At 37.5% G+C, this 14268-nt stretch overlaps 1 protein-coding gene across 1 annotated transcript in view; it reads right to left on the bottom strand.

The window, feature by feature from the left end:
* The window catches only part of Dst (dystonin), a 456059-nt gene that overhangs the window by 245801 nt on the left and 195990 nt on the right, over window positions 1–14268 (bottom strand). Inside the window, 1 exon segment of the mRNA XM_047559692.1 lies at window positions 7394–7455. Within this exon segment, the coding sequence (XP_047415648.1) occupies window positions 7394–7455 (62 nt within the window).

Raw genomic sequence — 14268 nt, 5'->3', positions numbered from 1 at the left:
ACGGGGGTAAACCTGAAGTCAGCAAATCCCCGGGTCTGAGTTGCATGAATTATTACTACATCAGACTTCCTGTATCCTTTGCAGATATTTCAGTCGTTGAGCAGAACTTAACATCTTTTCAGTGTAAAATTTTGTTCTTTGGATAAGACCAAAGGACCAACTTTCACAATTCCTTTGAGAATGGATTTTATTGATCTATTGCACAAAATATTCTTCCCATCTGTAGATCTGATAAGCAAGCATGTCTTCTCTGACTTCATCCAAGTATCTCCTAAAGAGCAGAGTTCCCTGGGCTAAGCCAGCAGTCACCTCCCAGAAGGCGCACATTCAGTAAACACTGAGCTCCTGTTACGTGAACACAGTCAGGAATTCACAAGCACAGTCCCTTAGCGCCCATTTTAGGTTTCTTCCTAAAATGCCAGTTACAGCATATCACTCTTGTCTTCAAAAACTTCTAACAGCATCCTTCACTAGCTGATCACTGTTTCTTTTCTGGCTTGACCTTTTTCTACCCGATCTGATCTCCTTCCAGCAAGCCCTGGCAGTCCAGCACCTCAGACGCACTGCGCTCCCCACCCACCCGCTCCCCTGCTCTACTTCAAGTCAAGTGTCCTGCCCTGACACAGCTCCTACCTAGTCGAAGCCACTCCATGTCTCTGGCTCTGACCTCTTAAAACCCTTATTGTTTGGCCCTTCAATCTGGCACTTGAACCTCACTGATTAATGATTCCATACATCTATATTTAATAGCTCCAGTAAAATAGTAAGTTATAAGAAAACAGAGAAGTGTATTTCAAATACAGCTCTGATGACACCAGAAGTTCAATATGGCCCTGTTGAATGTTAAGCATAGTGTTATTCTGGACCTTATATATATATACATATATATGGAGGATTCTATTATTATTCCTCCTGATGAAACTCATCATTCTATTCAATCATCATTCTTCATGATGACAAGATTCAGAAGATTCAGAGATTCTCAATCCTGGTCTAGTATTTATCTACGCAAAACCATTCCATTCTCTTCCATGTATCTCTTACAGTTCAGAAAATGTCAACTATGTTTTCACATTTGAAAAAACATGATTTGAAAGATTTGTTCCTACATTCTATACTTGGGGCTTCTACCAGACATTTCTTTTAAAAGAGAAAAAAAATTTAACCTTCCTCAACTATATGCCCTGTTATCTCTTAAAACACAACAGAAATAAGGTAAATATCAAGTTCTATTTGTAAGGGAAACAATGTACAAATGTGAAGTTCAACTGTTCCTCATTAGCTTTTTTTATCAGTCAACTCCAATTTTATCCTCAAGAATGTATCACAGTTGAGAGAGCAAAGAACCTGAGTCAGACAGACTGGAATATAACCTTCACTTTCTCCTTAAACTTCTATCCAACCTAGCAGATATTACAAAATCTCTCCAAGCCTTATTTTCCTAAGACTTCCTACTTTTATGACCTTGTAAATTATGAAATATATCTGTGCATCAGTTTTATTCTCTGTAACATCAGGATAATAACTGTTAGGACCTGTCCATAAGGATTGTTGTGAGAATTAGGCACACTAAGCCATAAGAGTGACAAATCCTGAGATGTGGTTAGCACTCAAGCAATATTAACAGCCTTTCTTATTAATATTGATAATAATATGGTAAAATACCCAGCACACAGTTGGGTTTCAATAAAAGACAGCTATTATTATTTTGTAAATCATATTAAAATATTTGTAAATCATATTAAAATACTTACTGAATCTGCCAAATTAAACTGATGGTTATTTACATATTGATCCATTTACCTATGACAGGGGTTCTTGAAGAACTGCCCAGCTCAGCAGCATCAGCATTTTGTTAGAAATAAAAATTTCTATAACTTGTTAGAAATGCCCATCCCAGATCTAGTGATCTAGTCCTGGGATGGGTTCTATCAAGTCCTCCATGAAAAGCTGATGCACTGAAATTTAGAAACCACTGATATAAATCTCAGGTCTGAAAACAATGTAGTGTAGATTTTAAGAGCACAAACATTGCATTTTACTTTAAACAGCATTATTTTCATTAAATCTTTACAAAGTCAATCATTCAAAAAGTCCCCTGTACCATCCGTGGCCATTAATTATTCAATAACTATTCAATGATCAAGAACACAGAGCAAAAAGCATTGCTGTCCTCCACCCCCACCCCACCCCTGCCAACCTTCATTCTCTAAAAGAAATCACTGTATTCTCAGCTTGGGGATTTGCATTTCCTTCCAGCCACAAAGTCAGAAAATAAAGAATAGTGTGATTGATTCAATGGCGCCACGAGGTTGTTGACTTTGCCATGTGAGCAAAGGAAATCCATGCCATGAGTCAACTAAGCTTTCCAAAGACATGATGGAACAGAGATAAAAATGTGATAATCAGTTGGGTGTCTACTGTGCAGAAAACAAGATGGTTACTAACAAACAGGGTGTGGTCCAATATTGGAATCCAGGGTCTCTTTCTCTCCAAATATACTTCTGTATCAATACAATAAAGTTCAGAAAAAAGAAAAAAAATTAGAAAAAATTCCAATGTCATGGAATAACTTTACAACTTCAGATAGGTGCTGAAGAATATATTTCCATTGTAAGTTGCCAGCTGAAGGAATCCTACATAAGGAAAGCACATCACATGAACTCTAGACTCCAATGTTCTCCTAAAAATCATTCATCACCTTAAATTATTCCCCTTATCCACACTCTCAGAGTCGTGGCTCAAGTTCTAATTCTGGGTCCAAGTAAAAGGAACTTAATAAACCATGATAACTGTTAAAGTGCTTCAGAAAATAAAGTGCTACCTTTTTTCATGACCACCCCCACCGAAGACAAGTGTTAATCCATAAATACTCAAATCTTAGGTGTCATTTCTCTTACTATTGTCCTATGAGTTTCTAGACAACTAGACAGTAATGCATGTGATCAGTAATAACAAGCAGTCATAGGAGACCCTCCAGTTTCTAAGGAAACAGCTATAGTGCCACAGGTAGAATGGGCATAAATAAATGCTGTAAATGATAAAGGAATATCAGCAATTTTGTATTTTGGAACAAGTCTCCAGGTAAAATTTAGCTAACTGAAGTAATAGTGTTCACATTCATTCATTTTCTACTTCCACACATTTAAACCATAATAAAGAATACTATATAAGCATTCCTGCCACAAACAGCTAGTCTAGAAACCATGACTTACAAGGTAAATAATCCAGTCTACTCAGTGTATGAAAAGACTTACAGAAGCAGATCTAAGTGTGTTGACTAGGTTTTATTCTTTAAAGTATTCCAAAGGATGAAGAATCAAAAGGAAAACATTCTTGCTGGAGTGATCAGTTTAAGGAAAGCTTAGTCATTCACACAGTGAAACACCAGAACACTAAGTTAAGTACATAAGGAAAAAAGCCAGAGATGACTACTCATCAACAAATATAAGTTTCATTTAACCAGTCTCTTTTCTTTAAACAAATGGACTTTTAGCTCTGATAAATATAAAATAAAGCTATATTAAATTACTTCCTGGAGAAAAGGTTATATTTGTAAAATCCTCACCAAATATTTTAAGGGAAAAAAATCTTTACACTTAGAGATGTAATAGTAATTAGAAAATCATTTGAAAGCTCTACTATGTTTACTTTTCTCAGTCATACACACTTTTACAAGTTGACTATGGCAGAACCATCCCTGGGCACTTGGCATTTGCTGTTTAACAGTTGCAGAAATCCTAGCTTCTTACATCACAGGAATTAATTAGTAAATAGTTGAAACTGTAAGGAAGAGAAAAGCAAACACAATTTCAGGGTCCAGAGGAATCTGCAGGAGATCTGTAACATATCACAGTGCTCAAGGAAATCCAACCACGGACACTATGCTCCCTTCAAATTCAAGTACTCGCTTCTTGAATTCTGGTGTCAAGCCTCCCCTGGGTTACAGGAGGGAACCAAAGGGGATGATGTGGAAGATGCCCCGCAAGCAGTCAAGGACAGAAAGCTGCCAAACTTTCAGAATGACAGGTCTTCACTCACTCTCCTTCTGTGAGAAAGATATGGGAGAGAGAGGAAGTGAAAAGGACTCACAGTCATTTCCACCCTCAAAAGTCAGGGAGGAGCGGGCAGCAAAGGAGAAGAGAACCCACTATCAGGATTGCCTCCAATAAGCAAAGCTCAGTGTCCCAGCAGGGCTCTAGGGCAAAAAGGGCACAAGGTAAGCCCAGTACAGTGGCACATCCTATAATCTAAGAGACTCAGGAGGCTGAGGCAGGAGGATCACAAGTTCAAAGCCAGTCTCAGCAACTTAGCCACACTGTTCCAAAATTAAAAAAAAAAGAAAAAGAAAAAATGCTGGGGATGTAGGTCAGTGGTAAAGCAGCCCTGGGTTCAATCCTCAATGCCAAAAACAAAACAAAACAAAACAACAAAACAGACAAGATACAGAATGCACACAAAACACTTGAATTTTATCTCAACGGTTTTATTTCCATTTTCTTCTCTTTATGCATCAATAACTCTTTCATGTTTATTGATTAACTTTTCATGGCCAGGCTTTCCCTTAACATTTATATAACATGTTCCTATTTTTATTAGACTCTTAAAATAACATTTTTCAGTAAAGTGATAGGGCGAGAAAGACATGGGACTTACTACCCTCTCTTCCCTGTTCTCCTGAATATATTCAATATTTCCCATGAAGATGTAAAAAAGTCAACAGAGAAATATTTTCCTAATATTAAGAGTCTTAACCAAAATTCATATTCTCACTCTTAATCTCCCACTGATTGGATTACAGCCAAATGGTTGCCTAAAACAAAAGTGTCCAACATTTCCTTTTAGTGAGATGAGGCTGATTACTCACTTAGTGGAACATTCCTCTCATCAAATCTTAGGTCATACATGGAAAAGATCACATGATGACTAAAATTGTCTCTGATCAACTAATAAAAAACAAAACCTTAACAGCCCAGTGTCCCACCATGTTTGGAGATATTAAATTATTTCTCTTCATTTTAGGATTAATAATGTGATAACTTCAAGATATAAAAGAATGAACGGAAGCTAAGTTCTGACATTCTGGAGTTTTGTGGAAGAGAAGTCCACTTTCAGCTGACAATAAAATAAAACAGAATAAGAATGGGGGTTAGTCAAACCTACTCTATCCAGCTTTCCACCAACCTAAGTTATTTCTTCATTCAATAGAGAACACTTTAATTTTTTATTTGCTCTGTATTGTTTTGGTTTTGGTGCTAAGGGATTGAACCCAAGGAATCACGCATACTGAGCTGGTGCTCAACCACAGAACTACACCCCTAACCAACAGTTAAAACTCACCTCTAATGGACTCCAAGAAATAAATGAACTACTTTGATTATGGCACCAGGTTACACTGGCACCTATGTATTGTCTAATGAATCTAAAATACTCATTTTCTCAATTCTTCCTGCATTGCAGCAGAATTAAGCCTTAAATCTTTGAAATTTGTCATTTTATCATACACATACACACAAAAAGGTTATATATTGTAGGTAAATCAGAACGTGAACCCTTGCTAACTGATTCTCCAGGTTGTACGTAACCACTAAACTAACCCTGGAGGGTTGCTAGAAAGAGTAAATGATTTAATGAATGTGATGTGTATTTGCCAAGAACAATTATGGACCCTAAAAACCACTCAAATGATATTTTGACATTTTTAACAAAGGCAGTCTCCTTAAAATGAATCATCCAATTCATGAGACACTCCTAAGATGAATGGCCAGTCCAACATGCCTGGTCCATAGCAGGCCCCAAATGTCTGTCTAGTGCCAATGCTATGGCTCTCATGAGGGACCATATTTGCAGTTCTACTTCTCTGATGCTCACTGTCAGCAGCCATAACTTGATTGCCAATTTAGAAACCCCAAGTAGCTATGCTGCAGAGGATGCAGGGCAATTCTCTGCCCCACCTACCCGCTCAACCCCCAGAAAGCCACAAGTACAAAGACTGCTAGGCTAGTAGCAGCAGCTACAGAAGCCTCTCTTCCTCAAAGAGCTAGCCACCCCAAAGATGAGAAAATCTTGTTGGAGGCTTCGGCTCCAAAGTTCCACATCCTAAGTCTCGCCCTGCACAAGCTCCATCTCTGCCTTATCTCGTGGAAAGGGGTCCCTCTCACACCAAGTAGAAAGTGCATGGTACATGCAGGATGAGACAAAGGTTTGGGAGAGGCAAGTGAACGCTGGCAAACTTCATAAGAATTCATGATATATTTCCTCACAAAAGCATCATAGATCAGGTGTCAACCTTTTATTTCTTGTCAACACACTAGAGGATTCAGCTTCCAGTAGTAACAGAAGTTCCCTACAGAACCGATTCTCAACTGGGAAGTAGGTGACATGCCCTCACTGAGGGACGTTAACAGAATTTGAGAAATGGTTTGTTTTGAGTGATGAAAGAGAGCAGGGACTGACATGTTTCTTAGATGATACTGATATGTCCCTGAAATAAAAATTTCTTTTACAGACAGTAAGCAGATCCTATTACATTATTGGCACCACTCATATAATGTATTATAGTTTAGATAAGATTCATAGGCTCGTTTAAGAATACAATCACATTTAAAATAATGCTACTTTGTGAGAAAATTCTTTCAACACAGATATACTATTTCCAATTTCAAGGTGGTCCACAAAAAAATTGGGAGAAAAACTGACCAATAGTTAATTGTGAAGTTCTAAGAATGTCTAACCTGATGATTCAGAAAGGCTTTACTAGAGCCCAAAAGTTCCATGAAATGGTATGCAAGTTTTGTGTACATGTGTATTTTTCTGCAGAACTCAGATTCTCAAAGTGATCCATGGCACACCAATAAACATTCCTTTAAGAATCACAACAATTAACTGCCTCACAGGCAGAGAAATAGAGACATAAGCCCCAATGCCTAGATTATACTAAGTGCAAGAAGTAAAACTACTCTAGACTGTGCCTCTACAATACAATTTGATTCTCATCTAACCCTCTGCCAACCACTTAAATCTTATTCCAGAACTTGAATTTTGAGAGAGAAAAAAAATCTTACTAGAAATGCAGCCTCTTTTTACTTTAACATATAAATATTTACAGATTTCTTAAACTGCAGAGATTTTTTTTTGAGTCCAGTAATAGTAGGTTTTACTAATGTCACAGAAAGCACTGTAATCAGTGGGAACTTTTCTTCCCACTTCCATCATTATTCACAAGCCACAAACCAAATAATTACAGATGCCTGAAATGCATGTGAAATGCTCTAGAATTTGAACTCTCAAGTTGATATTCAAAAGTTATGCTTCAGACCTATACAACCAACTACTGCCCAATAAATTGGAGTATGCAAAACAATTCCAAGATGTGAAGGAAATAAAAACTGACCTTCATGAGATGCTGATTTATCCATTTTGTAAATGTTTTCTTCTGAACTTTGTCCCGTTCATCTGAAAGATTAAAAAAAGATATGCGGTTGGTAAGATCTATGCAAAAGAGATTTTGTAATCATGCATGTAAATGAAAATAGGATATTCAAAAGTTATTGCTCGGTGCATTCAAATTTTCTTATTAAATGTTGGCAACTTTAGGCTATCTGCAAGAGAGTGTTAAAGGGCTATTTGTCAGAGGGTCTCTTCCCAGTGTTTTATGTGCCAGCGTTACTCCAATAAACAAGGTCCCTCTCTGCCCATCTGTTGCACAACCTTAACTCCATCATTACTTCCAGCAGCACGAAGGTGACTAACCTAAAAACCCTGCTGGTTTCCATGAAGGGGACTAAAAAACCCTGCTGGCTTCAGGTGAGCCTTTGCACTGAACTTCCCAAAGCACTTTAACACATTTATATCCTGTTTGCTCTTTGCAACCATAAGCAGGAGGGTAGATATTGTCATCCCCATTTTACAGAAGAAACCAAGTCTCTGATTTGTTCACAATTATCCAGAAAATGGTTTAAAGTCTTGTTAAATGGCAAGACCTAAATTCAGATCCTTTGGCTTGAAGTGGACTCTGTCTTATTTATGCTGCTTCCATAGTCCCTGAGTTGAAATGTCTGGTAAGACACTATAACTACATCCTCACTGCAGAGAGATCCTGCCCAGTGCAGAGAAGGGTGAGAGAAGGCTTCTTATGCTTTAAGAAGGAAGAGCAACTGGAATACTCTGATACATCAAGCTATTATTTCAAAGGAGAATCAAACTCTTTTAATACCTAGAGCCAACATCCAAAACTACACTAACCTCTTCCTCCCCACTTCTAGGCAGCACTCCCTGATTTCTTGAGTCCTTCCTCCTTGCATCCTGCATCTGGGGATACCCCTTTCCCTTTCCTTGATCATCTTCTTTCCTGTCCCACTACCATTCAGGTGTGTTCTCCATCATCTCCTTGGGGATAAGACAAATCGTTTTCTCTTTCTTCATCTCTTTTCCTCTTCATTCTTTATCCTTGAACCTCCTTAAACTGCAATAGAACTAGGGTTTTGTTTTGTTTTGTTTTTTTTTTTAATATCTGTCCTATTTATAAAAGGTATTTTATTTATGCTCTCTACAATAACAAATATAAGTGAAAATATAAAATTAACATATTTATAATATGAGATAAAGATTACTAGTGTAACATCAATAAATACAGAAAGATCAACACCTTAATATGCAAATGGTCAAAAGAAGACAGCTAATCCATTTTTTAAAATTGGCGAAGCACAGAAGCACACTACTGTGATCCCAACTACTTGGGAGACCTAGGTGAGAAGATTACACATTTTGCCAGTCTGGGCAAAACAGGGAGACCTCTTCTTTAAAAAAAAAAAAAAAATGTTAGACACACCAACAGCTAGCATTGAAAAGCAGAGCTATAGAATATTCCTGTCATCATGTGAATTCCTAGCAGTGGTGCTTTAGAAGAAGGCTATCACAGAGCACTGCTCTACATCTAATCTGACAACGTAGATCAAAGACCTTAAAAACATGTATACCTTTCTCTAGCAAGTCTGCTTCTAAATTTATTCTAAAGTTATAATCATGGTATATACAAAATATAAGCATAAAAATGTAAATCAGAGCATTCAGAATAGCAAAATAAAAAGTTTTGAAAAAACATAAATGCTCCAAGGTAAGGAAACTGTTAAAGAAATTTTAGTAAAGGGATCCAATCATTTGTTCAATATTTTACAAAGCAACTCAAAGATGGCATGTTGTTTTGAGTTCTCCTACATTTTCATGGCAGCATGCAGCTTGTAATTTCATAAGCATTTCTGCAAAATACCTCCTTGAAACCCTTCCATTTCCTATCATTGTCATAGAGAAACAAAAAGATACCTAAATATAACCTATCATTTGATTCTGCCTGTAACAAACACTTTCTCAGTACCCAGCTGTCTAGTCTTCTTTATTTATTATTTAATAATACAAACTTGGAGAGGGGGTTTCAGAAAGCAGACCCAGAGGTGAAGGCTTGCTAATTCTGAATATGAACACTTCGAATTTATGCCAAAATTGTAGTATTTGCCTGAATCCATACAAAAATTCTCAGTAAAAATAACTACTATGACAACAATGATATTAATAATTGTTAACCAATATCATCTTCCACAAAACATTTACTAATTGTTGGCCCCTTAGAGTATCATCTATACTTATTCACCTTTGTCTGCTCTCTACTAAATGTCACAGTGCTTTTATGCACTCCAAAAACAGATGCCCATGATATGAATTATGCTTCAGAAAGGACAATACAACACAGGAAAACAATGCAGAATTACTCATATATGTAACAGTAACTTATAAGGCTACATATCTTTTTTTTAGTTATTTTTTTTATTTTTTACAGACTGCATTTTGATTCACTGTACACAAATGGGGTACATCATTTCATTTCTATGGCTGTACATGATGTAGATTCATACCATTCGTGTAGTCATACATGAACACAGGGTAATGAATCAGTCTCATTCTACCATTTTTCATACCCCACCTCCCTCTCATTTCTTCTACATAATCTAAAGTTCCCACATAATGGAATATTATTCAGCCATAAAGAATAATATTATGGCATCTGCAAATAAATGGATAGAATTGGAGAATATCATGCTAAGTGAAATAAGTCAGTCTCAAAAAACCAAAGGCCAAATGTTTTCCCTGATAAATGGATGATGATATAATGGGGGGGCAGTAAGAGAAGAATGGTGGAACTTTAGATTATATAGAAGGAAATAAGAGGGAGGGGGTATGATAAAAGGCTACATATCTTGAAGCAATAAAGTCTTAAAAGTCTTTTAGCCTTGCTATTCCTAAAAAGTTCAGAATGAACCTCAATTATAATGAGTACATTAGGCAAAAACAAAGAAGACAAGATCTACCAATCCACCTCATTGATCAGTGCAGATTCACTTCCCTCATTTCCTCACTCATTCATTCTAAGCATTCATCAGATCCTTTGATAAGCCCAGTGCAATGGTGGTACTGGGACTACCAGGCAGGAGAGGAAGAGCACTGGCCGTGGCCTCTGAAGGTCATCACCTAGACAGGACCCCACACAGGAAGGTAGTGTGACACGTACTCCAATAGAGAAAAGAACATAGCACTCACCTTACCAAGTAGGTAAGCACAAAAGGGAAGAAGGGCCAGGGCACAGGGGTGGGGCTTGAAGGAGAGAAAGCAGATGAGCAAGACAGTCACATGTAGATTTCTCCAGCAAAAAGAAGCCCTGATTCCAAAGAGTCAAGTACCATGATCCCCTGTACAGGTGCTTCTAACCACTTGGGCTGCAACAGTACCCTGAGACTCTGTCATCTTTCAAACAGAAGTACTGAACACACCTCAATCTTGACAAGGAAATGGAATCTGGCCCAGCTGTGCGAGGTGAACTTTGGACAAGTGATTGCAAATAACAGAAGCTCCGCGCCAGACTAGCACTCATACCACAACTCCAACAGTGCTTTTCTACACCTCCAGCAAAAAGGAAATGGAAACAAGAAAAAGTTACTTCTGAAGTAATATTCACATCAGTCCCATCCAATTAACAACCTAGAACCCTAAAGTTAAATTCTCAGGGAGGAAAAAAGTCATTAAAATATTTAATAAAAAATATTTTTAATTCGAGAATAAACAGCTTCCCTATCAAGTTACAAAACATAAGATTAAGGTATTCCTGTAACTGCTCTCCAAAATTTTTATGCATTTATTTTTACGCAGTGCCACAACCCCAGTCCCCAAATTTTTATTAATTTATTTAATCATTACATAATAAAATGAGCTTTCACAAACATACCCCATTCCATTAAACTTAATGTACTGTGTATATTATATGAACTCTATCCTCTTGGGTACACAGTGTTAATAAAATAGACTTTTTTAATTTTCTAAGTTAATAAAAACCAGGCCTATATTAAGGAATATGCAGAAGCAGAACACAGGTTCTAAAGATGGACAGGTTAACTTCTGACTCAAGTGGTACATCAAGAAAGATGATTTAATCAAATTATTTACCTCCTAGCAGGGGGGAAAGATTCACTTATATAACAGAACTATAAAAAGTTCTTTTGAGGGCGTCAGTGGCAGAGCCCTTGCCTTGAACATGTGAGGCACTGGGCTCGATCCTCAGCACCACACAAAAATAAATAAGTAAAATAAAGGCACTGTATTCATCTACAACTAAAAAAATATATTTAAAACAAAGTTCTTTTGATCTGAGGTTTTGATGTGGCTGTTGTTGCTAGAGGTTCAAAAGCACTGCTCAAAACTGAGATGAAGCTAAATACGTGGCAGGTAACAGGTAATGCTAGGAATTACCATCCACAATTAAAGCACATGAGCCAGGCACAAAGACTGAGCTAACACACACATACCACACTGTAGCAGCAAATCTTGGTACTGTTATCTGACAGTAAAACACAAACCTTGTCTTTTAAGTCTGATAAGCCAGATGAGTGTCATCAAGGATCAAGGGAGGTTCTACAACACTAGAATGTCACTGCCCCTCTACAACAATGAGATGAGTTAAGGTGGACTTTCAGGGCTTTGGCTTTCTTCACAAGAGTCACTTACCATCAGGGAAGAGCTTAAGTCTGGGAAGACTGTGATTTTACCACTTTCCATATGCATTATTTCAAAAGGGAGTGTGCCAGATTGCACCATCTAATTTTCCTATTACAGGTCTCACAGTGAGGCTTTATTTCATTTCAGTCAGGGATGTCTAACACCAAGATTGATATTTAGGGCAAGGCTGCTGCTATGACAGCAAAACAGGGAAAGTTATCCCTGAGATCTTAACCAATTCCATTGGTTTTCCAGACTCTCCACTTATTATTATGAAGTTTTATAACATTCCTGTTTGAAAAACTGCCATTTGTACAGTAAGTTTTAAATGAACACATACATTTATACCGACCATTTATAAAGTACATCATAGCTGAAAATGTAACTATACTGAATGCAAACAGCAATAGAATTTAAGGGGGAACAAGATAAATATGTACAAAGAGAACACATTATTACAACCTATACCGACTATATTTCAATAAAATCCAATCAAAGCTAAATGCACTCAGTATTGCACACGGTGAATTTTGAGATTATATAAAAGCATATTCTGTATGCAACAACAGACAGGAAATTCTCTCCAGGCAGCCTCAGAAGATCCAAACTTCTGAAAGGTGCCTGATCTCAACTCCCTGCCAGGCAAACCGAAGCAGGTAGTGCGACTTTCCTTTCCCAGGTCTGCAAACATGAAAGTGGCATTACGGTAAAACTACTAACCCATACAGCACATCAGTCCCACCAGCTTTGCATTCCAGTCTTGATCATTTCTCACAAGCTGCCCCATCATTCTGCGGGAAATCTGTGCAACAGTTCCCCAAACACTCTTCGTACAAGCTCGGATGTGTCCGTCCTGCTAACTTTCTATGTAGAAAGGAAAGCACTGCCTAGACACTCCCACTAGCAAGCTGAAAACTAGACAACACCCCCTTCTAAGCAAACATGGGCACAGCCAGGCTCCTTTACTATTTTGTAAGGGATACCTATAACAACTACTACTACAAAGAAAAATTATATGTTATTTCTCCTTTCGCTCTTAAACTGTTTATAAGAAATCACTTCAAAGAGAAAGTTTTGATTTTCTTTTTTTTTTTTTGCCATGAGGCAAACCAATAGGATACTGGAATTTACAGCTGAACTAACTCATCACATTCTCTCTTTTAACACCCCAGGCAGAATTCCCCTGCAATAAAAGACAACGCCCAGCCCAACTTGTTTCACTCATCCCTGATATATGTGCTATGAAAGTAGTTGGGGAAATTCACCTTTATGGGCTAGACATATGATTCAGGAAAATACCACTATCAAGTATTTATGTATGGATACTTCATAGATAAGTTTTCATTTGGATCTTATAAGAATTCCTAGTTTGGCTGTACTGTAAAATTTAAAACTGGGGAAAACCAGAGTTTAGAATCATTAAGAGCCAGGCTCAGTGGTGTACACCTATAACCCCAAGTACTTGGGGGACTGAAGAAGGAGGATAGCGAATTTAAGGCCAGCTCAGGCAACACAGTGAGAACCCTAGGAAATAAGGAGGGAGGGAGAGAGGGAGAGAAAGAAGGAAGGAAGGAAGGAAGGAAGGAAGGAAGGAAGGAAGGAAGGAAGGGAGGGAGGGAGGGAGGGAAGGAGGGAAGGAGGGAGGGGCCTAAAACTCCATTGCCTAAATGAAATCTTAAATTTCATTCTAAAACCCATTTCTTCTCTATGTCAAGCAATAGAACCACTAATTGAATAATGTAAAGAAAAAACAAGGAGCCTGCAATCTGAGACCTTCACATCTGGATAGGAATCAATGAATGGAGGATGTCAAGACATGAAAATCCTTATTCTGAACAAGCAAAAGACCAAGCATCTTCAGCATTCCTGTTTATTTGAAACATCAGAAAAATAAACCTTCCTGTATAGAAACTATACAAACAACAAGCCCAAAACAAAAAATAAAAATGATCACTACTTATTTATAGCAAAAGGAAGCCAGTAAATTTAATCATGCCAAGGGAAAAGACATCACAAGTCTGCTAGATTAAGTTTCCAATAAGCTTTGAAACATCCTTACATAATATCTAACTCTATTCTAAATTGAATAGATTGAAAAAATTGTATTAGTGGCTGCTGAGAAATACAAAGCACCTACTTAGTAAATATTCCTTTACTATTTCTTTCTCCTTTTCCAGTTCTTTTATATTCTAGAAGCACTGCCTCCACTACAGAAGTCCTAGCCTGCCT

This window comes from Sciurus carolinensis, chromosome 7 (genome assembly GCF_902686445.1).
Source record: "Sciurus carolinensis chromosome 7, mSciCar1.2, whole genome shotgun sequence".
In the NCBI taxonomy this organism is placed as follows: domain Eukaryota; kingdom Metazoa; phylum Chordata; class Mammalia; order Rodentia; family Sciuridae; genus Sciurus; species Sciurus carolinensis.
This window is presented reverse-complemented; position numbering and strand designations above follow the sequence as displayed.